This window comes from Cygnus atratus, chromosome 4, assembly GCF_013377495.2.
Source record: "Cygnus atratus isolate AKBS03 ecotype Queensland, Australia chromosome 4, CAtr_DNAZoo_HiC_assembly, whole genome shotgun sequence".
NCBI lineage: Eukaryota > Metazoa > Chordata > Aves > Anseriformes > Anatidae > Cygnus > Cygnus atratus.
The window spans coordinates 48241778-48266563 of NC_066365.1; the positions used below are offsets into that span (position 1 = coordinate 48241778).

Below are 24786 nucleotides of genomic sequence, written 5' to 3' on the forward strand. Positions count from 1 at the left end.
AGTTTTTCTGGGAACTGGGACTAAGGGGCTTCAATACTGTGAAAGAACTTGAGCTTTTTGCCAGCAGAAGACCAATAGGTGACAAAAAGCTGCAACTTTATTCAGTCCAACAGTGTTGCACAAGACTGTCAGCTAGGATAAACTGTTGTTAGATACTGAATTGTTGGTTAACTTGTAATTTGCCAAGGGCAACTCCCATTTTGGTTTTGGATAGCTCTATGAAGAAATCCACTGTTTCTCTATCAGACTTTATGTGTGATTATTACATCTTGCTAGGAATTAGTGTCATGGGACAGCAGCAGTCAAACTAAATAGCACAAACTGAAAATCATCCTGGGGACTGAGAGCCACCAGCCCCTTAACCTGCCCCTCAGCAATTCAAAAGAAGAGAGAGCACCGAGTGGTTTAAAGATGGAGAAAACTGTGGGATCTCAGGAGTTCATTTTTAAGACTGCTGGTTTAGAGGTGCAGTTGTGTCCCAGGCAGTACCACGTCCTTTCTTGTCCTCATGTGAAGTTCCTACAAGGAGGCAATTCAGATTATCCAGTTTTCCCATGCTAGTTCTGTCAAGTGGAGCACATGGGATGCACTCTGGTTGCAGGTACAGCAATCACACTTGAGCTACTTAGATACTACCAAGAAACCTATTGCCTTAAGCATCAACTCTGCTGACATCCAAAGTAAAAATAACTATTAGTGTACATTTAAAACGATATTGTTGTCTTGACATGATTAGGATTGTTCTATTTATTGTACAGTGTTTTCAACTAATCTCCTCATACACATATGCAAAAGTTTAGTGCTTGAGACTTTGACCCCTGTTGGGATGTTATGAAAATGGAATGCCTCTGGCAAGTGTGTGTGTTCTTGATGAGGATGATTTTTAAAATGATGCTTTACTTTAGGTTAGCTATGAATCTTTGAAGTGGTCTTTTTTCTGTTTTTGTGTTGTTTTTCTCTTTTTTTTGCCTCTTTTTTGTCTATTTTTTCTTCCTTTTATTTTGTCTTTTTCTTTTTTGTTCCAATTTTTCATCTTTTTGTGTCTTCTTTTTTATTCTCTTTTTTTTTTTTCTTCTTTTCTTTGACTATTCCATCCTCTTAACTTCTATTCTGGATTTGTGTCTTGCATTAAAGTTAATTAATTAATACAATTTCCTACCCTGTTCTACAGTACACATTGTCTTCCCCATGGTCTGTGGCTGTCTTTCACCAGTCCTGGCAGTGGTTGTGCATACACAGTTTTGTCTATCCCTCTGAGCTTTCAAATTACTTCTCTTCCTTTTATATGCAACTGGATAGTGTGTTTCACTGTGACTAGAGCAAGGTGGAAGAACTGTCGGCATTTATAGCAAAGATAGGTATTAGATGTTTTCCAGGCCATGGAGTGAAGACCAGTGCCTTTGGGGGAAAAGTACATCACTAATAATTGTTGTTTATATTGTCAGTCTTGTTAGTACTGAATTCAGCCCCCATGAATCCATGCCTCCACTTGCAGCTATGGTTATTTTAAGTGTGCTGTCAGCTTAGTGTTGGGTTTTTGTTTTGTTTTTTGCTTGGTGGCTGTTGTTTTGGGGGTGGGAGGGTGATGTCTGAAATAATATGCATTGAGCTGAAGAGAGAATATGCAAAGCCCCAAGAAAGAAAAGCAGTCCTAAAGGGGAAAGAAACAATGTCATATGTAAATAAGCCTTTTGGTGAGAATTTCCTGTGAGTTTTATCTAAGAAAGAATTTCAGGCTTGGGTCCAAGACAAGTAAGGGAGCACAGAACAAGGGGACAAAGACACAGAATGTGAGCTGAAACAGTAGCAGCAATAGCTTAATCTCTCTACCAGTAGATGGAGAGCACAGGAAAAGTAGAAGCATGCACATGAAGAAGTAGGAAAAGATCTTTGCATTAGCATCTCGAAGGGGGTGAGAAATGTAAGAAGAAAAAAGCAAGGGGCAGGTGGGGGGGTGGGGGTGGATTACAGCGTGGGAGGAAATTGGAAAAACTAGATTTTAAAAGGTAAAGAGGAAATGATAGTACCTAAATTATCAGCTCACTCAAATTGGCTTGGTGGTAGTTAATAAATATCTATATTATTTTCTTTCATGCCTTGCATACGGTATTCTTTACTCCTGGAACATGGTTTGAAAATGTGGCAGGAATAGTTTGCATTACTGGAATGGAAGAAATCCATGTCTGCCTTTTCAAACACTTTTCCAGACACAGACATGCTGTGAGTGACATCATGGAAAACCATTTCTTCTTGTCCTTTACATACGCCTCTTTCATAAGGAATTTGCTTGCTCCTGCGCTCTCTTTCTCCCTCTCCCTTGCCTTCTGTGTGTCTCACTCTCTCTCACTTTATATTTTCTGTCTCTTTTTCCTTTCTTTTTTCTTTTTGTTATTTATTTATTTATTTTTGTCTTCAAAGTCAGGGTGGAAGCAAGGGAGTTGGTTAGCGTCTCTGTTTAAAAGTTGAAAGAGTTTGGTTTGGGGTTTTTTAATGCACAAAATTCCTCTCAGTGAGACATGCCACACATTCTGATCTCTCCCCTTCAGGCAGTTACACACTATTAAATATGGGGTTGGAAATGACACGCGTCTGGAAATACAGAAATGAAACAGCCTACCATTTTCTGCAGTGCACTATACAAGGAAGGTGTTGTAAATTGTTAATTGAATTGCATGAGCTTCTAGTTTGTTGGGCTTTCTATCCATAGAAACTGTACATTCCAGCATGTTGCCACTTTTTATTTTCTTCAGATTAACTACCGCACTTTGAACCTTTTTGTGTTCTAATACAGAGAATAGCAAAGTTTTTAGTTTTTTGTTTTGTTTTGTTTTTCCCCTAAAGCATAGAGTATGCTCTGAACTTTTGTTCTATTTACCTTCTTTAACCAAGCCATCTATATGGTGTTTTGGTACTAGCATTATTTTAAAAGAGAAATAAAATGCAAGTAACCAAAACTGGTTCTTCAGGTATTCGCTATATGCTACCTCACAATAAATATTGAAATAATACTGCATGGATTATGTAGAGATTAATGGTTAATGCATTGCAATACAGAATGGCAGATACTGCTCAGGAGTGAAAGTGGGAAGATTGTCCAGTCTTCATTCTGAAGTTCCTGCTCTGAGAAAACTATGTTTAGCACTGGTCTAAGAAGTTTATTGTTCCTTAGTAATCTATTAGGTGAAAAAAAAAAAAAACACATGAGAAGCAGTCACTGACAAATTTCAGGCCACTAAGTCTAAAGACTGAAATGTAACCAAATAGGATTTCATCTCAGAGAAGGGAGAGAAGTAGATGACATTTAATCTCTCAATAACCCATGATCCTGTAGCGTGCTAGCGCTGTATTCAAAAAGATGTAACTCTCAGACCAGAATATTTCATATTGCAATGGTACGGTCGTAGGGATGCTCAAGGCACCTTATGAGTACTGATGAGTAGACACAAGATTAGATAAATGCGAGATTAAATATACTGTTTCTTTAAAATGTGATGAGTTTCAAAGCACCTCAAATGATTGGCAAAGTTAAGTCTCCTTAAAAACCTGAAGGAACTTTAGTACAAGCTAACAATATTTGAAATTCTGTATTCTCTGCAAATGGCAGAGAGGTTTGTCTAGAAAAAGTAAAATTATGTATAGACCTTTCAGCTGAACAGGAGAGATGAGTTTATTTTCACAAACTTATATGGTTGATATGTTAAATGAACAAAAAGGTCAGAAATTCAGTATGTCATTGGAGAATTAGTGGTGTGGTAGGGATAAAGCAGATAGCAAAAATGTAACAAAGTACCACAGCCAATTTTATATCCAGCTTCCAAACTGTTAAAATTGAACTGTGCTGGCTCATTGTGGAGCTTTGCTACACAGTCACATGCAATTTTTCTTTCTAATTCTTCTTTTGCTCCTTTGCCAATACAAAAGTAGTTCAAGAAAGATCCAGTTTTGCAGTTGCCAACACACTGAGTGAGGTTTCAACAAGCCTAGGGATTTCAGAGTGCTTTGGGACTCTGTATTGTGCTCTGTATTCTTATGAGAGGGGAAAAATATCTTTAATGAGTTTCTCATATTGTTTAGAATATCCTGTGAATAATCTTTTGGAATTACAGAAGTTGTAAGTAGGTAAAATCAGAGCACATGAAAAGTTAGACTCAATATTAAAAAAAAAAAAAAAAAAGAGATTTAAGAAATGTTTTTAAAATTCAGAAATTCTGGGTACGCAGAAGGCATACTTCTTCCTTCATGTTGAAGAAGACCTTCAGGAGGTCCTGTAATTGTTCAGATTTTTATTTTATTTTTCTTAATTGAGCCACTATTTTACAGTTTCTGAAAACTATTAGAAGGGCAGAAGTGCATGAATTTTAACAAGAGCATGTGCCAGATTTTGAACCTGGGATGGGTTATCCATCAATATATGTGCAGACTGGGTGACAAGAGGCTGGAGAGCAGCCCCACAGAAAGGCATCTGGGGATTTCTGGTGAACAGCAAGTTGAACATGAGCCAGCAGTGTGCCCTGGCAGCCAGGAGGGGCAGATGTACCCTGGGGTGCATCAAGCACTGCACTACCAGCTGGGCGAGGGAAGGGATTGTCCTTCAAGGCAAAAGAATGAAATTATTTCTATAATCATTTTCTTACTTGGTCCTGAGAGCTTAGAGAAAGGGCAGGGAGAGAGGGGAGGGAGAACAGCTGTTAAAATACACACTACAAGTAGGAACTACATGCTTGCAGGTAAAGACCAGGGCAGAAGCACTAGGACTATTTAGCTGAATCTGATTAGGTTTACATCTCTAAGTATGCTGAAAGATGTATCAGGTCTCATAGCAAGTACTTGACTATGGAGAGCTTTTGTTATTTGAAATGAGGTGCCCCTTTCCAAGAAACAGGGGACATTCTTAATATTTTTCTACGCCCTTTTTATTTGTATATCTTCCTATGTCCACCTTTCGCTGAAGGCCTTAATTTAAGTATTCTTTTGCAGCACTGAGGCCACCTCAATGACAGAAAGAAACATTTCCAAGAAAAAAGGAGTACAAGGAGTTATATGTTCTCCTCCTTGTACTTTTGAGGAGGAAGAAGTTACGACTCCCGCCAAATGCCTAAGTTGTGCCATGCATGAAAATAAAATTTGAAGGAAAACAAAACAGGAATCTAAGTGACTTTATGTTGAAAGTTCTGTTTCATAGGCAGCTTGGACATTTGGGAGTCAGTGAGGTTAGGCTTATAAGCACTTTTGCAAGTGGGTAACTCCTCTTCTTTTCTTATATTTCTTCCCATCTTCCAAAGATATTTGCACTTTTCTGAAGTAGTTCTTCCCTTCTTCTTCCCACCTCAAAGCAGTACGTAGTACTAGGTTCAAAGAGGGAGTGTTTTCTCAGTTGCAGGTTGAAGTTTGTACACATGCAGGTAGTTTTGCCAAAGTGCTATCTTAGAGACTCTGATCCATGTTTCCGTACAGCTCTTGATATTTATAGACTTTTTTGTTGTCATTGGGCCCTTTGACACACCTATTGGAAAATGTTAGCTGATAGATGAGATTATTTGCCAAAGGAATTCTGAAGACCGAGGACATTTGAAGAGCAAGACCTTGAGTCAGAACCGATCTGTCTTGTAACTTTAGTCAGAATTTCACAATCCTTGCTAAACTGCAAGATAAGGGCCAAAGGCAACAAACCAGCAGGAGCCGACTCAGAATGTGCCAAAGTTCATAGCACAGTTGCTTCAGGCTGAAGTTTGTTGACCTTTAATCGCTCGGGGTCATCGGTGGTTCTGCTGCAGGGCCCTGCAGAACGTGAGTCTGCTCAGATTGCCTGCTGCTGCTGCCCAGGTTGCCAGCAGCGGGGAAAGCCAGGATGCATGAATTCCAAAGGGGCATTTCATGGGTGTCTGTCTGTCAGCCTGCTCTTTCGGACTGCCATAGTTGTATAACACATGTATTTTCTAATTCTAAACTTCCTTAATCTCTTGCAAATGGGGTAGGTGGAGTTTATCAAAATATGCAAAGAAGATTCCTTCAAGTTAGCATACCTTTTTCAGTGTTGTGTTTTGTCATTAATTGATTTAGTGTAAGCAGTTGCTTACACTAATAGCAATTAGTGTAAAGAAATAGAATAGAATAGTGTATAGAAATTAGTGTAAGAAATGCCTTTTTCCTGTTAAGTCTCCTTTGACTATTGGTATTACCTTTAATGACCTAGTTGCTATGAGTATGCTGGACTGCTCTAAAGTTGTAGTGTGAAAGATTGGTGTGGGAAAATAAATAGTGTTTTGGACTCTAATCTTGCAACAAATTCAGCGTGTAAGCATGCAGTGACATAAACATGCTTCAGTCCTGTGATCCATGACTTGTAAAGAGTAATAGCTATTAAGGAATATTAACTTATTTAATGATGATATCATTCGTGGAATAATAAAATCTTTAATGCATATTTTTATGGGCTCTGTCATAGATTTGGGCAGCTCACAAATTTTTATATGTCATCTTATGGCAATGATAGAGCTTTAGAAAATATCTCATTCGTACACACTCAAAGAGGGGTTTTAGTACAGCCCTTCCAGCACATGAAGTACATTAACATGTTTTGTAAATTCCTGAACAGTCTTCAAAAGCTCCAGAATTGTCACTGTTTCTCATAATCTTCTTAGATATGAAGGAGGCAAAGGAGACAGGAGCCATAAGGGTGTATTGGCCTCTGGAGCAGCTGTGTGCCGCAGGGGCTGAGGGTTGGGAATCTTCAGAACTGGATGATCCTCTTTGAGAGGAAACTAGAAGTGGGAGGAAAGGATAATGACAGTTCATGTTTCACAGCAGATGGAAGGAGGAAACAGTTTACAAAGAATATAATCTGGTTGTTGCTGTGACTTTTAGAGATTTCAAGAAAGGAAATGAACATACCTTTGGAAAGAATCTGTATGTATTACTGTGCTCTTTTTTTTTTTTTTAAGAACATATATTCTAGATTTTAGAAGTATTCTAGATTCCATGTATTTTTAGGATTATGAAATTCTAATACTTCAGAAAAACACTCATAGGGTAACATTCACAATTTCAGGTAAAAGTGGAATACGAGAGACTAGATACCTTCACATTTTTTCTCCTTAGGAGCCTCCTCACATACACCAGCAAAGTTATCTCATTGACTGTTCCCCATGCCTTCTTTAGCATATGCTTTTTCTGGGGTATCTGAAAAAGTTTGAAATCAGTCACAATCACCGTGTTCTCAGACTACTCAAAACACACATACTCCCACATCAGTCTGCATGAGGATTCTTGCTTTATACTAATTGCATTCTTTTTGGTGTATGGGTAATTCTTTTGCCCTGTTTGTACAGGATCTTGCACAATGAGGTTGTGGTCCAAGTCTGTGGGTTTTGAGTGCTTCAGTAACACAAATAATGTTGTCACCACTTAAAAATAGGTTTGTGAAGTGTAAGCATGGCTGATCTTATGAGAATGAAAGGAAACATACTAACAAACTACCACTATCACCATTATTTTTTTTAATTACTGCAAGTATGCTCTGAAATTTCAGTAACAGTCCTGTTTGAAGCAGTTTTCAGTTTAATGACCAAGGTAAGACAGTGCACACTAGGAAACGGCCAAAAAAAATTTACAGAATGATCAGCAAGTAAAACCTTTTCTAAAACATTTTCTTATTGACTTACTTGTCTTCAAATAACAATGGGCTAGGGACAGTATTTGATGAGGGAAGGGAAGCTTAGAAGTGTTGGAGGGAAAACAGAGAGGTTCAGGGAAATCTGAAATATTGAATGATTGGCAAACTGGCATTTGTAATTCATTCTGTACAAATAGAGAAAAATATGAAAAAGCTAGTGGACCAGGTACTATGATCATCTTTGTCTTCCTGGAAAGAAGGCACACTGGGAGAAAGAAAGAAAGAAACAACCAAACAAATCAGTGGGATCAAAATCAGCCTCAGAGTAAAGATCAGAAGCAAGGAACAAAGAGTAGGAAAGATACTGCTTTAGACAGTGTTAGGTAAAATCTGATGATGATGAATGAGAATTTCTATTTGAAATTGGTGAGTCTTGACTATCTGTACAAATGAAGATGAAAACAATTTCAGACAGCAAATACAGCAAATAGTTTGTATTTTGAAATATGGAAATTGCATGACAAAAGTATTACTCTAGGCCAGGAACATATACAGTACATCAGTATAGAAAGGAAAGCATCAATGAGGAATCAACTAGGAAATTTAAATAAAAAGCTGATATTATTGATACAGAACAGACGGGAATTTAAAAAATGTCTGCATGTATTTTTTGCCTAGTTTCATCTTTCTTTGTAAAGATTCTCTCTTTCCTAACTACTAAATACTGGCTTTTTATTGTTGTTCTGCATGAATAAATTATACTTTTATGTTTGTTACTTTTATGTTATACTTATGTTTCAAAAACCCACACATCATTGTTATCAGCTAACAGATAATCTTTAAGATTTACTGCAAAAAAAATAGCATGTTTTTGCATTCCCTGCTGTTTTGTGGTCTGACGGTATTATTAGCCAATTCTACCCAAAAAACCACAATCAGTATCACCTTCCAAAATGAGAAATGAACTCAGTTCTTCCAACCAGTTAATCACCATACTGCATGAATCCACGTGGCATATGTAACTTGTTCCATAAAATGCATGGGAAATTCTTTCCTAATTCCTGTTGAGTTCCGTGTGGTTATCTGAAGTTCCCACAGAAGCAATTCTAGCTATTCAATCTCTCCTTATTGTTTTCACTGAAGCTCTAGTAGCTCAGCTCCTCAAACTAGTAATTATGCTGTTTCCATGTTTTTGTCTCATGGGCTTTGTATGGGCATGTATGAAGTTTCCACTGTTGCAAGCATCGGTGCAGTTCAAACATAAAGTTTAGCACTGGCAGCTCCGGTGTTTAAAAAAGCATTTGTATTTCCATCACTGCTTCAAACAGATATGCTCTGACTGTCATATTCTGGATACTCTGGAACTGATTCTCACTCAGCTGAGCAAATGTGTTCCCAAATAGTGCAGTTATCCTTCCATTAAAAGGCAGTACTTGAGGAAAATTGTATCAGTTCCTTCTGTGACTCTTCCAAGTCTTGGCACAATCAGCTGCTCATTAAAACTGTTCCCACTGCATTAAAGAGCTGCTCTTCACCTGGAAGACGAACTCATCCAATTGAGAGAGACTAACAGAGCATTTTGTTAGAGTATTCATGCTCTACTGCCTATCCAAGTAACTAAAAAAAAAAAAAAAAAAAAGAGGTTTCATACATAGGTAATAATAAAGTTGTTCATCACAAAGTCTGTATAACACAGAATATTTCCATGAAATAAGGACTTATGTTACTTCGAGAAAATTATTTTCAAGCATTACAGTACTGAGTTAAATAACAAATAATTTAGTTATTATAGGCTGCATCGTATTAGAAGGTACTTGAACAAAATTTCAAGATTCTTGTTTATACGGCTCCTCTAACCAAACACTACAGGATAAAGCAAAAGTCTTGTCCCCTTCTATTCTACTCTTAATACCTGGGGAGTAGTGGAGGGTAATCGCTTTCAGACTTCTTTCTATAGTTGGCAGCAGGATGCGGGCTTTGTGTTATCAGTGGATTTGTGAATGAGGTGACAGAAGGCCCTCTGAGCATGAGGCAGCTCTACAGCTCACCTCCTTCCTCTGGGAGGTACAATATGACAAAGCCCTGGTGGGACTTTCTTAAAAATGTACTCTCGGTTCACAGGTACCAACTCTTGCAAGCTTTATCTCAGTTGCAGACTGTAAAGCTGAGCGGGCCACTGAAGCACCTCCTGAAGGTGAAATTGAATTGCCCAAAGGAACATCAAGTGCCTTCGTGTTTGAAGTCAGAAGAGATCAGGTGAAAATCTAGTCTTTGTTGATGTAGGATCCAGTTCAGTGTTTGCTGAGTTGAGGAAGGCTTGCCATTGATTTCTTTTAAATTTAATTGGTGTTTATTCTTACCAAATTTCTTGTGGCAGGGCTGTAACAGTGTTCAGGGATCATGCCCAGTGCTTACTTCTGGAAAACATCATTTATCCCCAGGTAATTCAAATTAAATAAACACACATATGTGGAACTGGGATTAATTTTGTCACTTCTAGCCAAGTCTGACACTCCAGAAGAAGTGAGTACTTTGATAGCGTATCGTATCTTCAGTTCCTGGTAAGCACTTAGGAATCAGCCCAAAGGATAATGAGTGGTTTGATAACTCTATGTAGGAATGTGGAAAAGATATCAAAGAGTGGACGACTTTTAAGTCTTGCCAGCAAAGGCATAAGAAGATTCATTTGCTACAGAATGCAGTTGAAGTTCAACCTTGCAATAACATTCACTTTCATAGCAAAAAGATAGTTAATAGTTGATATGGCTTACTAGAGGAGGTTGCAGATTTAAATTAAGTCTTTAAAACAAACTAGCTTAATGCCTACGTAAGGTGTGACATGGTTGCAGAGGTCTGTCTTGTTCCAATAGTTCCCATGCACAATCATTTTTTCACTAGGTTATGAGAAGATCAAAATTGTTTACCTTCAAGCAGTGTGCCTGAAACTTTCTTGTTTTAGTTCTTCAGCAAAGTAGGAAATAAAATAAAACCTTGCACTTGATTTGATCACCCCTAGGCATCAGAACAGAGTGATTTCCCCTGACTTGTAAGGGATATTCAGAGAACAAAGGACCAGCTGTACTTTTCTCTGAAGCACTCACCAGAAATGGAGATAGCATACAGAGCAGAGATGGCCAGTGATGGCCAGGAACTCTTCTCCTCTCCCGTTTACCATATACTCCTGTACTACGCCAATTTTCAGGAGGAATCTCTGGACACAACTGGCAGAAATACTGCTAGCATGCTCTGTTCCTGATTTGTGTCATGAAACTTCTGTAATATTGGGTCCAGGCATATAAAAGCTGAAAATACTCAGGTGGAAATTTTGAGCAAGACCAGACAAGACCAAAAAAGACAATCTAGGAGAAAAGATAACTACATTATTGAAATTCTTTGACTGTTATAAGACTTACGTTAAACAACTTGCAATAGAAATAGGAATAACATCAAGTCATACTTTTCACTACTTTGTAATTACTGATGGTCTTAACAGATTTTAATTGCCATCAGAACATTGAGATTTTCAACAGCAGACAGAAATTGTAGCTGAAAAAGATTTTATATACCTTTTTGAGGGTTCTAAAGGATAGAGGCTGTCTGCAAATACACTTTATAGTAATGAAATACTAAAGCATTCTCTTGTGACATATTTACCTTAGTCTCACCTTCATCATAACTTGTTTGTGTATCAGTATCTCTGTGTTCAGGACTGCACAAGGTTACTGTGAGTCAGTTAGGGGCTTACAGGTTTCATAAGACATAGAGCAATGAGGAGAGTGAGTTCTGAAATCTGTGGTACTTTGTGTGGTGTTTATTATGCTGAAAGTTTAGGTTATTTACTCCTGTTCAAATGCAGCTTTGAAGTTACATGCACTTGTAAATGCTGTCACATTCTCACAATCACAGACTGAGTTTGTTCAGACCTCTTGGAAACACATGAAAGTTTATTATTAATACTTACAGCAACACCATCTCCTGTTACTGGCATTACTTGTCTTCCTGATGTCCATTCAGAGAAGTTCTCCAAGACAAGCTGTCATATATCTGTAAGGGTATGCTTTAAGCCAACATCTTTTTCCTGCTTGGATTTCAATTTTTGAAATGATGCCTTTTTATGATATTTTCACAAGACATTCATACACTTCGTTGTCATATAAGCCAAGCTCAGTACACACAGCAGGGAGCTTAATTCAGCTTCCACTAGTGCCTTTGTTTCACCATCTCCATCCTCATTATTTCATGGACTCTGTGAAATGTCCCTGATTCTCCCTTCACAGAAGTTCATCTATTCCTCAGACTAAGTGCTGAGGTGCTCTTCTGTGTTCAGGAATGTTTGTCATTATCTTCTCAACCATATTGTCCTGCTTTTAAAAGAGATGCCAATAGGAGCTTAGTTGCAGAGTTCTGTCCTCAGGCTAAAAACTCTGAAAAATACGCCAGTTTTGATCTGGATATGCTAACTGAAGTTGTCTGTTTGGATGGTTTGACAGTTTTGAATTATGTTAGCCAGTCAATTTTAAACCTGTGTTACTGTCTGCATTTCCAGTCCATGCTTTCTCAGCTTATAAGTGAGACTGCTTTGGAAGACAATGCACAAAGTCTTACTAAAGTCAAGGTACATTACATCTACTGCTCTCTTCTTGTCCATGTAGCCAGTGATTTCATTGTGGAAAGCAAATCAGGTTGATGACTTGCTCCTAGTAAATTAGTGTTGGCTGCTCCTGATTGCCTTCTTTTTACTCATGTGTTTGGAATGGTGTACTCCATGATCTTTCCCTGGACTGAGGCGAGCTGGCAAGTGTGGAGATCGTTTCCTCTTTGCCCCTTTTGAACATGGGTGTGTAAGTCTTTTTCCGGCCATCACAGTCATAATTTTTCACAGATGTTAGTGGGCCTGCAACCACATCAGTCATCTGTTTCAGCATGCTTGGGTAGATTTTGTTTAGCCTCACAGGTTGGAATACATGCAGCTTCTATAAATAGTCCCTAACCTGTTGGGTCCTTACTTCTCCTTCCTCTCTCTAAATCATCCTAAACCCAGATGGCAGGGAGTAGGATGTGGGAGTAGGATTTGCCTAATAGAAGTGAATCAGAATGGTCTATTTTTCACAAGATTAGAAGTACAAAATAGAGATGAGTATAAAGAGGCAGACTATAAAAGTCTTGATCTAATGTAGGTTGGCTTATTTCTTTCTTTCACTCTCCTTGGCACCAACTACTAAAGGCTGAGGTTTTTTTCAGTGACCTCAAGGTGATGAGTACCCCCCAACTCCTATCACCACTTTTATTTTCATATCAAAACACAGTAAAATATAAAATAGAACTTTCATTCTAAACTTCTGTCTTGAGAGACATTTTATAACTTGCTGCAAACACACTATATTCTTTCCTCATCGAGTTCAGCATGCAAATATTGAGTTTAGAAGCTCTTAAGTACATGGGTGGTCAAGGGTAATGCATTGTTGTGTACTTTCCAATGAAAAACAGGCACCAGTTTCATGGTAGGACTTGTATAGTGTTGTTTTGTTTGTTGGGTTTTCACTAAGACATATTTTTGTTTACTTAGCTGCCAAGACACAAACAACGAATCCTTAAAAGAAAACAACAACAAAAAAAACCTACCCTTTCTGTGGCAGCTTCATAATTTAAATTTACATACAAAACTAGGAAGTAACGTGGGTGGATTTAAACTTTACATTTATTCTACCTGTATAATTCATTAATTCATTTCACAAATTCTTTTTTTTCATATGAAATACATCTATTTTGCCAGAAATCTACTTTGCCAGTCTGCAGACTATCTGCTTGCAAAAAGCACCTACTCTTTTCATGCGGTGAAACAGGATTTGTGGCTTTCTGGTGTTCTTTGCACCATTGTTAATGGCCAGGAATATTTTTAAATGCTTGTGAAATATTGGTTCTAGTAGAGTTGAGTGTGAACATGAGATTCAGTCAAAAGTGTTTTTGCAGAAAATGTTTCATACTTGTAATAGTCCCTCTTAACTAAAATATGGAATAAGTCAAACTCTCCTCAGGGGACTGGTATTAGTATGAAAGCCAAGAGTGTGCTTGGACTCTTGTGTGCTGTTTCCCGCTGGAAAGTTTTGAAAGCTTAGAAACTGTGAACTACATTTTTGTACTATGCCACACAAAGTTTGGGAAAGTTGAAACAATTCAGAAAGAAACTGTTCTGTTAGGGTATGGTCCTGGGGAAACACAAAAAAATGCCCAGCACTTCACAGAATTGGACCCACTTATTACTCTCAGGATCTGCAATGCATCTGTTTGCAAGCCCGAGTGAGATTTTCATGGGAATAGCGTGGGAACACAAATGTTGATGAGATACTTCTTTGCTTAGTGCCTGCAGAAACCAAAAATAAAATTCAAAACAAAATAAATAAATAAAATGACCTTGAAAGAAGACCAATTTTGAAACTTCTGGAAAAGGAAGGATCTTAGAAAGACTGTCTTCATAGTAAATGTAGTGATTAGTAAAAGGCTTGATACAAATCCTTACTTTTAGTGGTAGATATAAATTTCTGTGCAGATATGCACACACAGAACTGTGTCTTTCAAAAGGGAATGGAGACAACATAAATGAGAAGGTTTTGAGTCAGGCAGTGTCAACTTGAGGCTTCGCTTACTGGAATAATTGGCAAATATCTGACTGACTTTAGCAGAATTCTGTTCTGTATCTGTACTAATTTGTCTTTTTTCTTTTTTTCCCCACTAATTAGAAAGATATCATCAAAATGGAAATTCTTTTATAGAAAATAATATTGCTTGGAACTTGTATTAGGTAAATGAATGCCAATATTGAATATACCCAACTTTTAAGTATCCCATAAAAGGAGTTTATAAGATAAAGGATTTGCAGACAGAACGTATCCTTCACAAGCTGTTGTTAGCTGTTGTTTGAATATAAAAAGATCATACCTGTTAATTAAGAAAAAATATAGTGCCATTTCTATGGTTGAACCTTGAGGTGGTGAATGAAATCTAGAGTTCACTACAGTTGACTGCAAAACATCTCCCAGGTGTAAAATATGTCTTCCTTCCTCCCAGACATGGAAAATATGTCAGCAGCATGAGAAGTTTTATAGACATGAGCACTTCTATTGGTTTCTGGATTTTTATGACATCAGAGATTCTAGCTTGACAGATAGTACCTGGGAATAAAATGGCATCACTGCACAGAGATGGAAGATACGTAGCATGTGGGTTCTCTGTGCCTGTGTCTGTTCATGTAGGTATGGACTACGAAAAGTTTGCTCGGGCATTACTGAGTTAAGCAAGGAGCTGCAAGATCCTAAAGAAATGTAATAGGAGAAGAAATGTACACCAGACCTGGAGCACTGCTTATGCTGGTAATAATTCCAGCTGAGGAAACTATATGGAAGATGAAATATGCATTTGTCTGGTTTATTAACCATACCAGGGGAACCACGCTTTTGGCTATACAAGCAAAGGAAACTTGATACTCAGTTTGAGCAGAGTTTTGGTATTAAAGCAGAAATGGTTATATATTTCTTTCCTCAAACAAAAGAACAAGGATTTGGTTACAAGCATTTTAGCATAAAACAGCTGTGCAGATGAATGTTTTGTTTTCCAAAGAGAGTTTTCATGGGATTGGAGTATTTTTTAGAACTTTCATTGTTATATTTGGATTAAAAAAACTACTGTGCGTCATCTCCTTAGGCCCTTTTAGGAGACATCGCTCCTGTTTCTTTTCTCAGTGATAAAGAACTTCTCATCTTTCCTTGTTACATATTTTTGCTTTTTTTTTTTTTTTCCTCTCCTTTCCCTAATGGAAAAAGGGGAGTTATTTTCATATAAACAATACATTTCCTAATCAAAAAAAAAAAAATCTTGAAAGAAACGGAAGTTCTTGAATGAACTGGAAAGCAGTTTTCTTAATTTTTCACTCACAAGATGTCTTTTTGTTTTACTGTATCTGTCACCCCCAACCTTGAACAGCACTTAAAGGCTAGCACATGCAGAATACCCCAAGAACCTCTATTTCCTTTCAGCTATCCTTCTCTTCTGTGACTTAGAGAAATAGCGTAAGGTCACAGTAGCGTTTGGTGATTTTTAAACTCACACTCACTATGAGTTGGAGCATGAACAAAATGAGATACCAAGAATATGATCAAATAGACAAACAAGATCCAGATAGCATATTTGAGAATTTATTCCCTTTCCTTCAACCTCCCCCTCTTCCCCAAGACAAAGCTACTGTGGTTATGTGCTTCTACTTCTTGTCATTTGCTTTCTACTTGTAAAAGCAAACAGGGTCATTTATTTTAATCAATTTTGCTTCACGTTTTAGTAAACCAAGAAGATGTGGCAATTATCACACCTAGCTGTCTCAATGATAACTTAAGGAAATACATTAACTTTGCACTTACGCTCTTATGATCACCTCTAATACCTGCCAAAGTCAGATGCTCTTTATTCCAGATTAAAATCCCCCAGTGGCTCTCCCAAAACTATTGCTGATTCTGTCTGGCATGCTACCCACCTCCTCTCTCCATCACCTTATGATTAGCATTGCTATTATGTGACTCTTCAGCTCCTGAGCAAAGAGCTGTGATCTTCTGTAGAAAGTAAGGGTTTCATCATGAAAGAAGAGATACAGCTTTTGTAGGAATTTATTCTTCTATGCCTGAATGAAGTTCAAGATCAAGAGCCTCTGTAGGGATCTGCTTTTGTTCCTTTCCCACCTGGTTGAACAAATGTACTATCACAGTCACTGAATTCACATGAGATTATTAACATAAAGATTTGTGCCAAAGCATACATAGCAGGTTTTAAAAATTAGTTTCTTGGGGATTGCTTTTTTATTTTGAGAGAAAGGAGGAGGGGAAAAAAAAAAAAAAAAAAAAAAAAAAAAGGCAGCCTGCAGCTGCTGACAATGAGAAGAATAGCCAGCTGGGGTTACCTGCAGAGATTCAAGAGTAAACTCAAACAGGATCAGAGTGTGAGTAAGTGTCAACAGTTTGCTTCCCTCCCAGTAATTATCAATCAGTTGCTACAACGCTCTACATCTGATTTTCTTTTTCAGAATATAAAGGTTAACATAGTAAGATCTTCCCTAAGTAGCATAAATACCAATCCGTTATATTTCAAGAAACTCGAATAAGAAGATATTCCTGCTAAACCCAGAGAGATCCAGGAGACTAATTTTAGCGAATTTTAAAAACGTAGATAGCAATCAATTAGTAGATTTGGGCTGACCTCATGGAAAGAGCACTAGAATCAGATTGCTCGTTTACATACCTGATGATTTATATTGCTAATCTGCTCTCAGTTAGCTCATGAACATACAGCTTCCGAATTTCTCTAGACTGGCACTTGCTGGAATGGGACAAGCTTACTGATTTTCCCATCTACAGCCTTCAAAATTAGTAAGAATGACTTTCTTTTCTTGGGATGAAGGGTAGGAGTTGCTCCTTTATTTTCTCTGAGCGTTCTCGGAATGGTAAAATGATGTTTTTAATTTCCTCTTTTACTCTGGAAGTAGGTACTCAAAGTATTAGGTAACTTAGTCATTGTGTAACATTTCACTTTCTATCATCACATGACTGAAAGATTTTTTTTATTTCTATGAAGCATGGAATTATTCTAAGGTTGTAAGTCTCATACATAAAGAGATGAGAAAAGAGTAAAATCACCTGGGATTCTTGTCAGCCATGCGGAAGCATTTTCCAGATTTAAGGGCTTTAAGGCAAAATCACATTTGTAGACATTATATGATGTTGAAACAAATGGGAAACATGAGATTTTAATCATCTCTTACTGCTGCCTTAGAGCTGGGTGCCCTTTGGTTCTCAAGTAGTTCAGCTTTGCCAATGTTTCAGGGTTTATTGATGTGTTTGTTATTGTAAAAGGTTTTATAAGATAAACATTAGCTAAACAAATGACTTCTGAGCTTGGGAAAAAGCTCTGTATGTGTAAATGAACCCTAATAGAACCTCTGTTGATTGATGAAAAGCATGAGTACTCTTGGGGCTGCTCCAGTTCTAGAGGTAGTGTGTCACATCTCAGCTTTGGTGTTAACATTCAAGTTATATTTCCTTTAGGGAAGAGATGTATATGTTTGGTGGAACTGGAGGGAAGCACACAGTGTTACTATCAGAAGCTATATAAAAGTTCCTTAACATTAAACTAAAATTTAACTGATCCCTCATTTAAGGGCTGTATGTCTAGCTCAGGATTTAAAGAGCAGCTGAAGTGGAAACAGAGTTCTTCATCTAGAGAAGTTCTGGGAAGTATCAAAACCAAGTTTATTTTACGCATTTGTTTTTATTTCAAGACCTGATATGCAAATAATGTGAGATCTGACAACTGCTACTTAATTAGTGATTGTTAGGGTGTGTGGGTGTGTTGTTTTGTGTTTTTTTTTGTTTTGTTTTTTTTTTGGTTTTTCCCCACAAATGTGTGGTGAAGACTCTCAGGGTACTGAGAAGTTCCCAGCTGCTGCTTTGAAGGCTAAAGTCTTCAGAAGCACCCCTAAAGAGACAGGACTTTATTCTATACTATGGTTAAATTCTACTTAATGGAGGACAAGCTGCAGACAGGCTGTTGCTGTTATCTGTCATATAAACCAGCTGTATGTGATCCTGACAGACTTCAGAGTGCTGGAAGCTTACCGTGATCTATGGCAAGCCCATCGTAACACCAAACACAGTGCAAGACAGTGATCCTGCATCTTTGTTTTTGCACTTCCAATCCAGCAAGAGTCACGCTATGCCAGCTGAATGACGAAGATGTAGGAAGCTACCAGACCACCCCAAGCGCGTGCTCTTGGCAAGTGGCTCAGGGAGGGAGAACTGCCAACCATCCAGCACTAACTAGAAGGGGTCTCTGTGCATGACCTCAGTGGCATAAAGAGGCTCAAACAAACAGAAATACCTAGGCAGCAAAAAAGTGGCTGGGGAGAGGCATGCAACTGGCTGAAGGACAACATATGCAGGCAAGCATACGGCTCTGTACTTCTACTAGAACAAAATTCATAGACTTGTCATAAATTTAGCCAGAATTCTGAATGTGATGTTAGTTCTATTTTAAAATTCAGTTAATGAATTCATGCAGCTTTATTGTTGGGTGGATTTTAATTGCCTTCTGCTCTACTTTTAGTAATTGCAATCTTCAGTAAGATGAAAGACCACAAAGAAGAAAGACCTGAGCAGAATTCCACTTCTAAAGCTGGTCTGTCCTGAAAGTTGTTGGTGGTTTTTCTCTTTTCTCTTTCTGTATCCAGATGAAAATAATAACCAAAGGGTAAAAACTGCAGAGAGTTGAAAACTTGTTTAAAATAATTTTTGTGAAACTTGTGGAAAATTAATAATTCTGAATTATAAGCCAATATTTCTTTTCTCTGACGTTATTGCTATGACTTCAGTTAAATGCTAGTGTTTAGGTTTTTTAACATTTGCTTTCCAAATCGAGTTCATTAACACTAAAGGATTTGGCTTACACTTTTCCAGTGGAGATATTAATTCAATACTTTATAATGAGGATATAACTGAGGAAACTCCAGGTTATGAACTGCAGTATTTCCCTAATTTTAAGCCATCTGAGTGATCATGGATTTTTCTTCCATAAAATAACCCAGTTAAAATTAACTACGAGTTATTTGAATTAAGAAAACTAGAGTATACCTTCTAAATAAAATAAAATCTATTTTAGGGCTCCAGGTGATACAGAACATACAATGTTTGAGAAGTTATATAATGCTTAAAATCTGCTTTCTATCTGAGCATTGATGACATCAACTTTCAAGTACAAGATTGTCCATTTTTTTTACTGGAAGAGAGAATTGTCTGTCTTTGGTTCACCAGTCCTTCCTTGGTAATAGTATATTGTGTTGATGTCACCGAACTGACTTTCTTGTGAGAAGCTAAGCAGATTCTTTTTTAAAATTCTTTAGAGAATTTTGATTTTTTTTGACTGTTTTGATCATTTGGGCATAAGGAAGACAACAGATGTATTTCAACCTACATAATTGTTTCTGGTCTCAAAATCAGTTCATTTAAAAAAAATGTTAGAAGCTGGTCTTTTTTGCTCTTAATGCAATATTTGATTTCCAGATTTCTAGAAAAAGAACATGATGATTTGTTTTTAAAGCAAATCATTTAACATAGGTCTTACTGCTACTTTTGCATGTAGCATCCAGTAAGGTGAAAATTTAGACCATGATTTTTAATTGCAGCAATAACAGGTGATCACCATAAAAGTGCTTCCAAAAAATAAGGTGGTGGATTTGCAAGAGCCTAAGCTCAGCAATAGATGCACCTGCCCACAATTATATAAAGGTTGGATTTTTCTCTTTCTAGTCAAATCCCGGTATAGTAATGGGTATCCTGGAGTCTTCCTTTCACTCTGGGCAGTAGAAGATATTACCCCCACAGGCAAAACTCTCCGGTCTAACTGCGTTTTAGATGAGGGAAATCTAGAAATCTTTGAGATCACTTTTGAACCTAACCTTTCCATGAGCCATTGATAACTGGCAGGAAGCATTCTATTAACTTCTACCTAATTGTCTATTCAAATACATGCATGAAAAAAGATTGGATAGCTGACAGTTTTTAGTGATGGAAGGGCCTTGTCAAATATTCATCGTGGATGTTTGGCAGTACTGAAGATGATTCATGTAGTGCCAAATGTACTTTCTCTATTATTGTTGTAACAGAACATAAATTTAGACCTATTATTCAGGAGGTAGGGAGTGTGAATTAAGTCACTTTTTAAAATAAAGAATCTCATTTGGAAAATTGAAGTTTATTGCTAGGTTATATAAAAACTTTCCTATCTATTGTAGCCTTTTGCAGAAGATTCAGTCATGATACAGCTGTTTGTTTAGTGAATGCAAGGAAACAAAAAGATAGTTACCTTAATTCATAATGGTTTTGTCTGCAGATTTTGGATCAGTATTTTAAAAAAAAAAAAAAGTATGGTTTTGCACTATAGTTATGGGAGAGTCAAGTTGCATTCAGGTTCCTGCTGTTCCCAAATACACTTGCTCTTCTCTGCAGATAACACCTTCCCCTTTTAAAACTGAGGCACTGCGTCCATCTACTGACTGTACTGCTTCTGTTATAGAAACCTACAGTGCTAAGTATTTTTGCTGAATTCAGTCAAAATTCAGCCTCCGTTATAGAAGGAAGCTAACAGGGTCGGGGGATTTTTTTTATTTTTTTTCCTCTTTCAGTAGTGGAAAAACTGTAGACAATATTGGGTGCAGTTCATATTGCTGTACGGAATTGCTTGTTCAAACATCCAGTATCCCTGGTCTTTCCTCCACTTTGTCTGAAAACAGACAAAAAAGTATTTTGTGTCAACCTGTCCATGATGAATCTCTCATGATCACCATCTGCAATGACAGGCTTTTTAACATATTTATTTCTATTTCCTGTTTAAAATACTCTTAAGAGCTCAAAAATCAGATATTCCAGCTTTGGTCAAATAAAGCTTTTCATGTGAGCAAAAATCTTGATTTTAAGTTTAAATTTACTAGAATTTTCCACCGTTTTGTTTGTAACCAGATGACCGTCTTCTACCAAACTTCTAATAAAATTCAAAGGAAATGGTTGTTCAACCCAGTGTAGCAGATATTCATTTATGTCTGAGCAAAGCAACTGCAATTTTAAATTAAAATGTCCCATCAATATAGTTTACTCACTCTTTACAGTCGTATTTGCAGACAATGCATTTACAGGGAATCAGTTGCAGTAGAGCAAGGATGCATACAGAAATATTAAATATGGCATTTGAAGTAAGTTTTAACTAGGGTAAAATCCCACTATTTAGTGTAAAACAGTCTTAGGTATATTTCAGCAATGATCTGATAAGCAAGTCATACCTGGTTAGTCCTCTAGAGGGATTTCCTTCCCCTCCTTCCCCCCAACTTCCCCCCAACCTTGGCTTGGTGCTGCTAAGGGCACATGCTATTAAAAATATAGAAAGAAGTCTGACTTTGGGGGGGTGTTGATATCTGAGGGAATATAAAAAGAGCATAGCTGGCTTTTGGGGTTGTTTTTGGGGGGGGGGGGGAGGGGGGGGGGGGGGGGCAGTGTTATTTAAAAAAAAAAAAAAAAAGTGCCCTAATCATGTGGAAATTGTTAGTGAAGTTTTTCAGTTCTGTGAGGAGTGAAAAATAATGTGAAATTACAGTGAACCCATCTGGCCAAGCAGGAAAATCTGGCTTAATTGCTCCATTGCCAGAAATGTTAAATCACTTCCTGGGAATGCAATTCATTTGGACCATATGGAACTCATTGGAGGAAGGTCCCAAGAGAATTCAAAACTGTACTGGAGATGAGAGCGTTTCTCATAAGTAACAGCCACGTTCTCCCACTGGGCAGCATGTAAGCAGCATATGTGGCTGTATTAACAAAAAACTAAACCAATAATAGGGGTGTCTGAGATGGTGTTGGATGAGACCCACTCACTGTTTACATTAGTTAAAAGTTTCAAGAAATGTTATGTTCATTTAGGATTTTGTTCTCAGCTTTTAAGCGGCAATAGAACATTCTGTCAGAATTTTTAGCTCATTCTACTTCTTTGCCAAGAACAGAATAATAATAATTAAAAAAAAAAGCATCTTGATTCAGTAGAATTACACTGTTTAGAAAATATACATTTAGGACAATGCTTTCAAGTATGTATCTTTGTGGAAAAAGATTAGAAAAAAGACATTAAAAATCAGGGCCTTTAATTTACAATATTTTAATAAAATAGGAAAACTTACAATTTTCTGTAAACTAAGTAAATCTAAACCTTTGACTAAAAATGACACAAATTCTTAATTAATGAGTAAGGCTTGTTTATATACATGACTTTAGGAAAAACATCATTTTATCTCACTGTTTTAATGGATTTGGGATTTATAAGTGTGCTACAATAACGTGTTCTAAGTCAAACATTCATGTTATTTGTTTGCTTGCAACTAAAAGAATCAACATTCTAAAAGAATCAATATTCCTTAGGGAAAAAATGATTCCTGTTCTGTTCTAAAGAATATATTTTATTTTCATTTTTTTGATGCTGATATTTTATGCTTCTTCATCCTAAGTAACAGAAGTACTAACTTTGTGACTTACACGTCTGTCCTGAGGCATTATATGATTCTGTGTATTTCCAGCTACTTCTTACCTGAACTAAACCCACTTAAAGTCTTTAACAACATTTAGACCTAACATCTAAAAAACTTACAAAAAATTATGTTTGGTTGATGATCACCAAAACATATTAGTTTACAATTAAAAAACTAATATTTTGGGGAAATAACTGGAAGAAACAAATGACAAGGTCAACAATGTTTTAAAAACAAAGTTTCCTGCCTGCTAATATGAATAACAGTAGAGCTGATTATCACTCTCTTTTATGGCTATAAAAATTCAGAAGTAATCATCCAGGTCAAAGGCACTACTGGTGACTCACACTGCAGTTATAGACAACATTATTAAAATCCATTTAAGTTTGTCATAAACCCACCAGAGAAATTATCTTCTGTACTCGCCACTCTGTCATATCCCCATTGAGTTCTATAATTGCTTTCTGCCAGTCCACTGAGTCACAGCAGTTGATCTTGGGCTTGCATTTTCAACCCTACAAAGGCCTTCCCCATCAAACCATTGTCTCTTTCCACAGATTATGATTTCAGTGCTGACACTGTTTGTTGCCACACCTCAATGGTCAATGACTGGTTATCTGAATTTTGTCTTCTAAGCTTATCTTAAAGAATACCTTCACATCTTGTTTTGTTTTGGCTAAGAAAGCTTAAAATTAAAAAGTGATCGTAGCCTGTTCCCATCTTTCCTTCTCTTGTCCTGACTGCTCTGTTCTGTTTATACTTAATTCACTCATTCTTTACTTCCTCTGTTTGGTTGTCTTTCCTGTTCTAGCACAAGTCCTGGTTTCATGAACTCAATGGCAGAATTATTCTTGACTTCCTCAGGAGAAAGATTTTTGTGTTTTATTTCATCTTCTTTTTTCACTCCTTCAGAATTACTCAGTAATTTCCCAATGGAATTTTGTGGGCATGTTTTCTAGGATGATTATTCAAAATGTAATCATTGGAATATCATCTTAACTCCATCTCTTACCTTCTTTCCTAATTCTTTTTTTTTTTTTCCCCCTTCAGGCTATGCCAGTTATTTCAGAGAAGGAGAAGGCTGGTGAGTAAATATTTACTTTTTTTTTTCTTGTTTCCTTGCATTTGTTTCCTGGAATACAGCATTACTTAACTAAGTGGTAAAAGTCTCTTTGTCCTTGAGGTTTTGAAGGTATAAGTTTACAGACCCGAGAAATGTCTGTAAATGTTATTCATTGCTTCCTGAATAGGATATTCTCTCTTTCTGAGAAGACGTCCACCTTTCTGTGAGATGCTAATAAAGCTGTTTGATGTTATCCTACAAAGCACCTGGTTGAACTGCAGCTGTACCTTACATGTTAGTTGTCCTCTAGATGCTAACTTCTTACTTGGTGTTAAAACCTATTGTGACTTACTTGGTGTCTTGATTAAAAAACACAGATGCGAATGGGTTTGTTCAGGTCAGTGAGATTTGATTTCTTGTGAACTTTGCTGGCTATAAGTATGACAGGAAGCTTTGATTTTTTCTGGAGTATTTCGTTGTAGATGAGAATTTTTCTCTTTTTGAGAAAATTCTTCCACAAAACTAAAAAGTGATTTTTCTATTCTTGTCTGTTATATGTGGTCTATGAATACTACGTGTACCTTGGTGTTGGTACGTGAAATATATTAGTGAGCTTAGTGAAAAACATAAGGAAACATTGTCGAATGGATATGGTGTTGTGATGAACGCTTGAGAACGCTCCAGCTCTTAGTTCTATAGCTCTCTAGTGTTTCAGTTGGTTTCTTAGTCGTGTATTTTAATTGATAGCTTGCTGCTAGACCTTCACAATTGCCTCAAAATATCCATATACCACTTGGCATTCTGACCTATGTCTGATTATATATTTAGTTATTTTTATTTATTGTATTATCCTGGTTTGGCTTATTTCTTTTCTTTTGCTTATTAAGTGAGAGGATGAGGTTAAATAATTCCCAAACCAAGGCCCATGTTTAAGAAGCATTTTCTTTATAGATTTCATAGGTGGTATTATTTTTGTATTTCTTCTGAGGTGGGTCTCATTTAGCTATGTCCTTT

The 24786-nt window shown here is 37.0% G+C and overlaps 1 protein-coding gene across 11 annotated transcripts in view; it reads left to right on the forward strand.

The window, feature by feature from the left end:
* The window catches only part of DLC1 (DLC1 Rho GTPase activating protein), a 271834-nt gene that overhangs the window by 115952 nt on the left and 131096 nt on the right, over positions 1-24786 (forward strand). For all 11 annotated transcript variants that reach the window (XM_035550926.2, XM_035550879.2, XM_035550847.2 and 8 more), the window contains one exon: positions 23760-23793. In XM_035550926.2, the coding sequence (XP_035406819.1) occupies positions 23760-23793 (34 nt within the window). The remainder of the gene's footprint in view (positions 1-23759; positions 23794-24786) is intronic.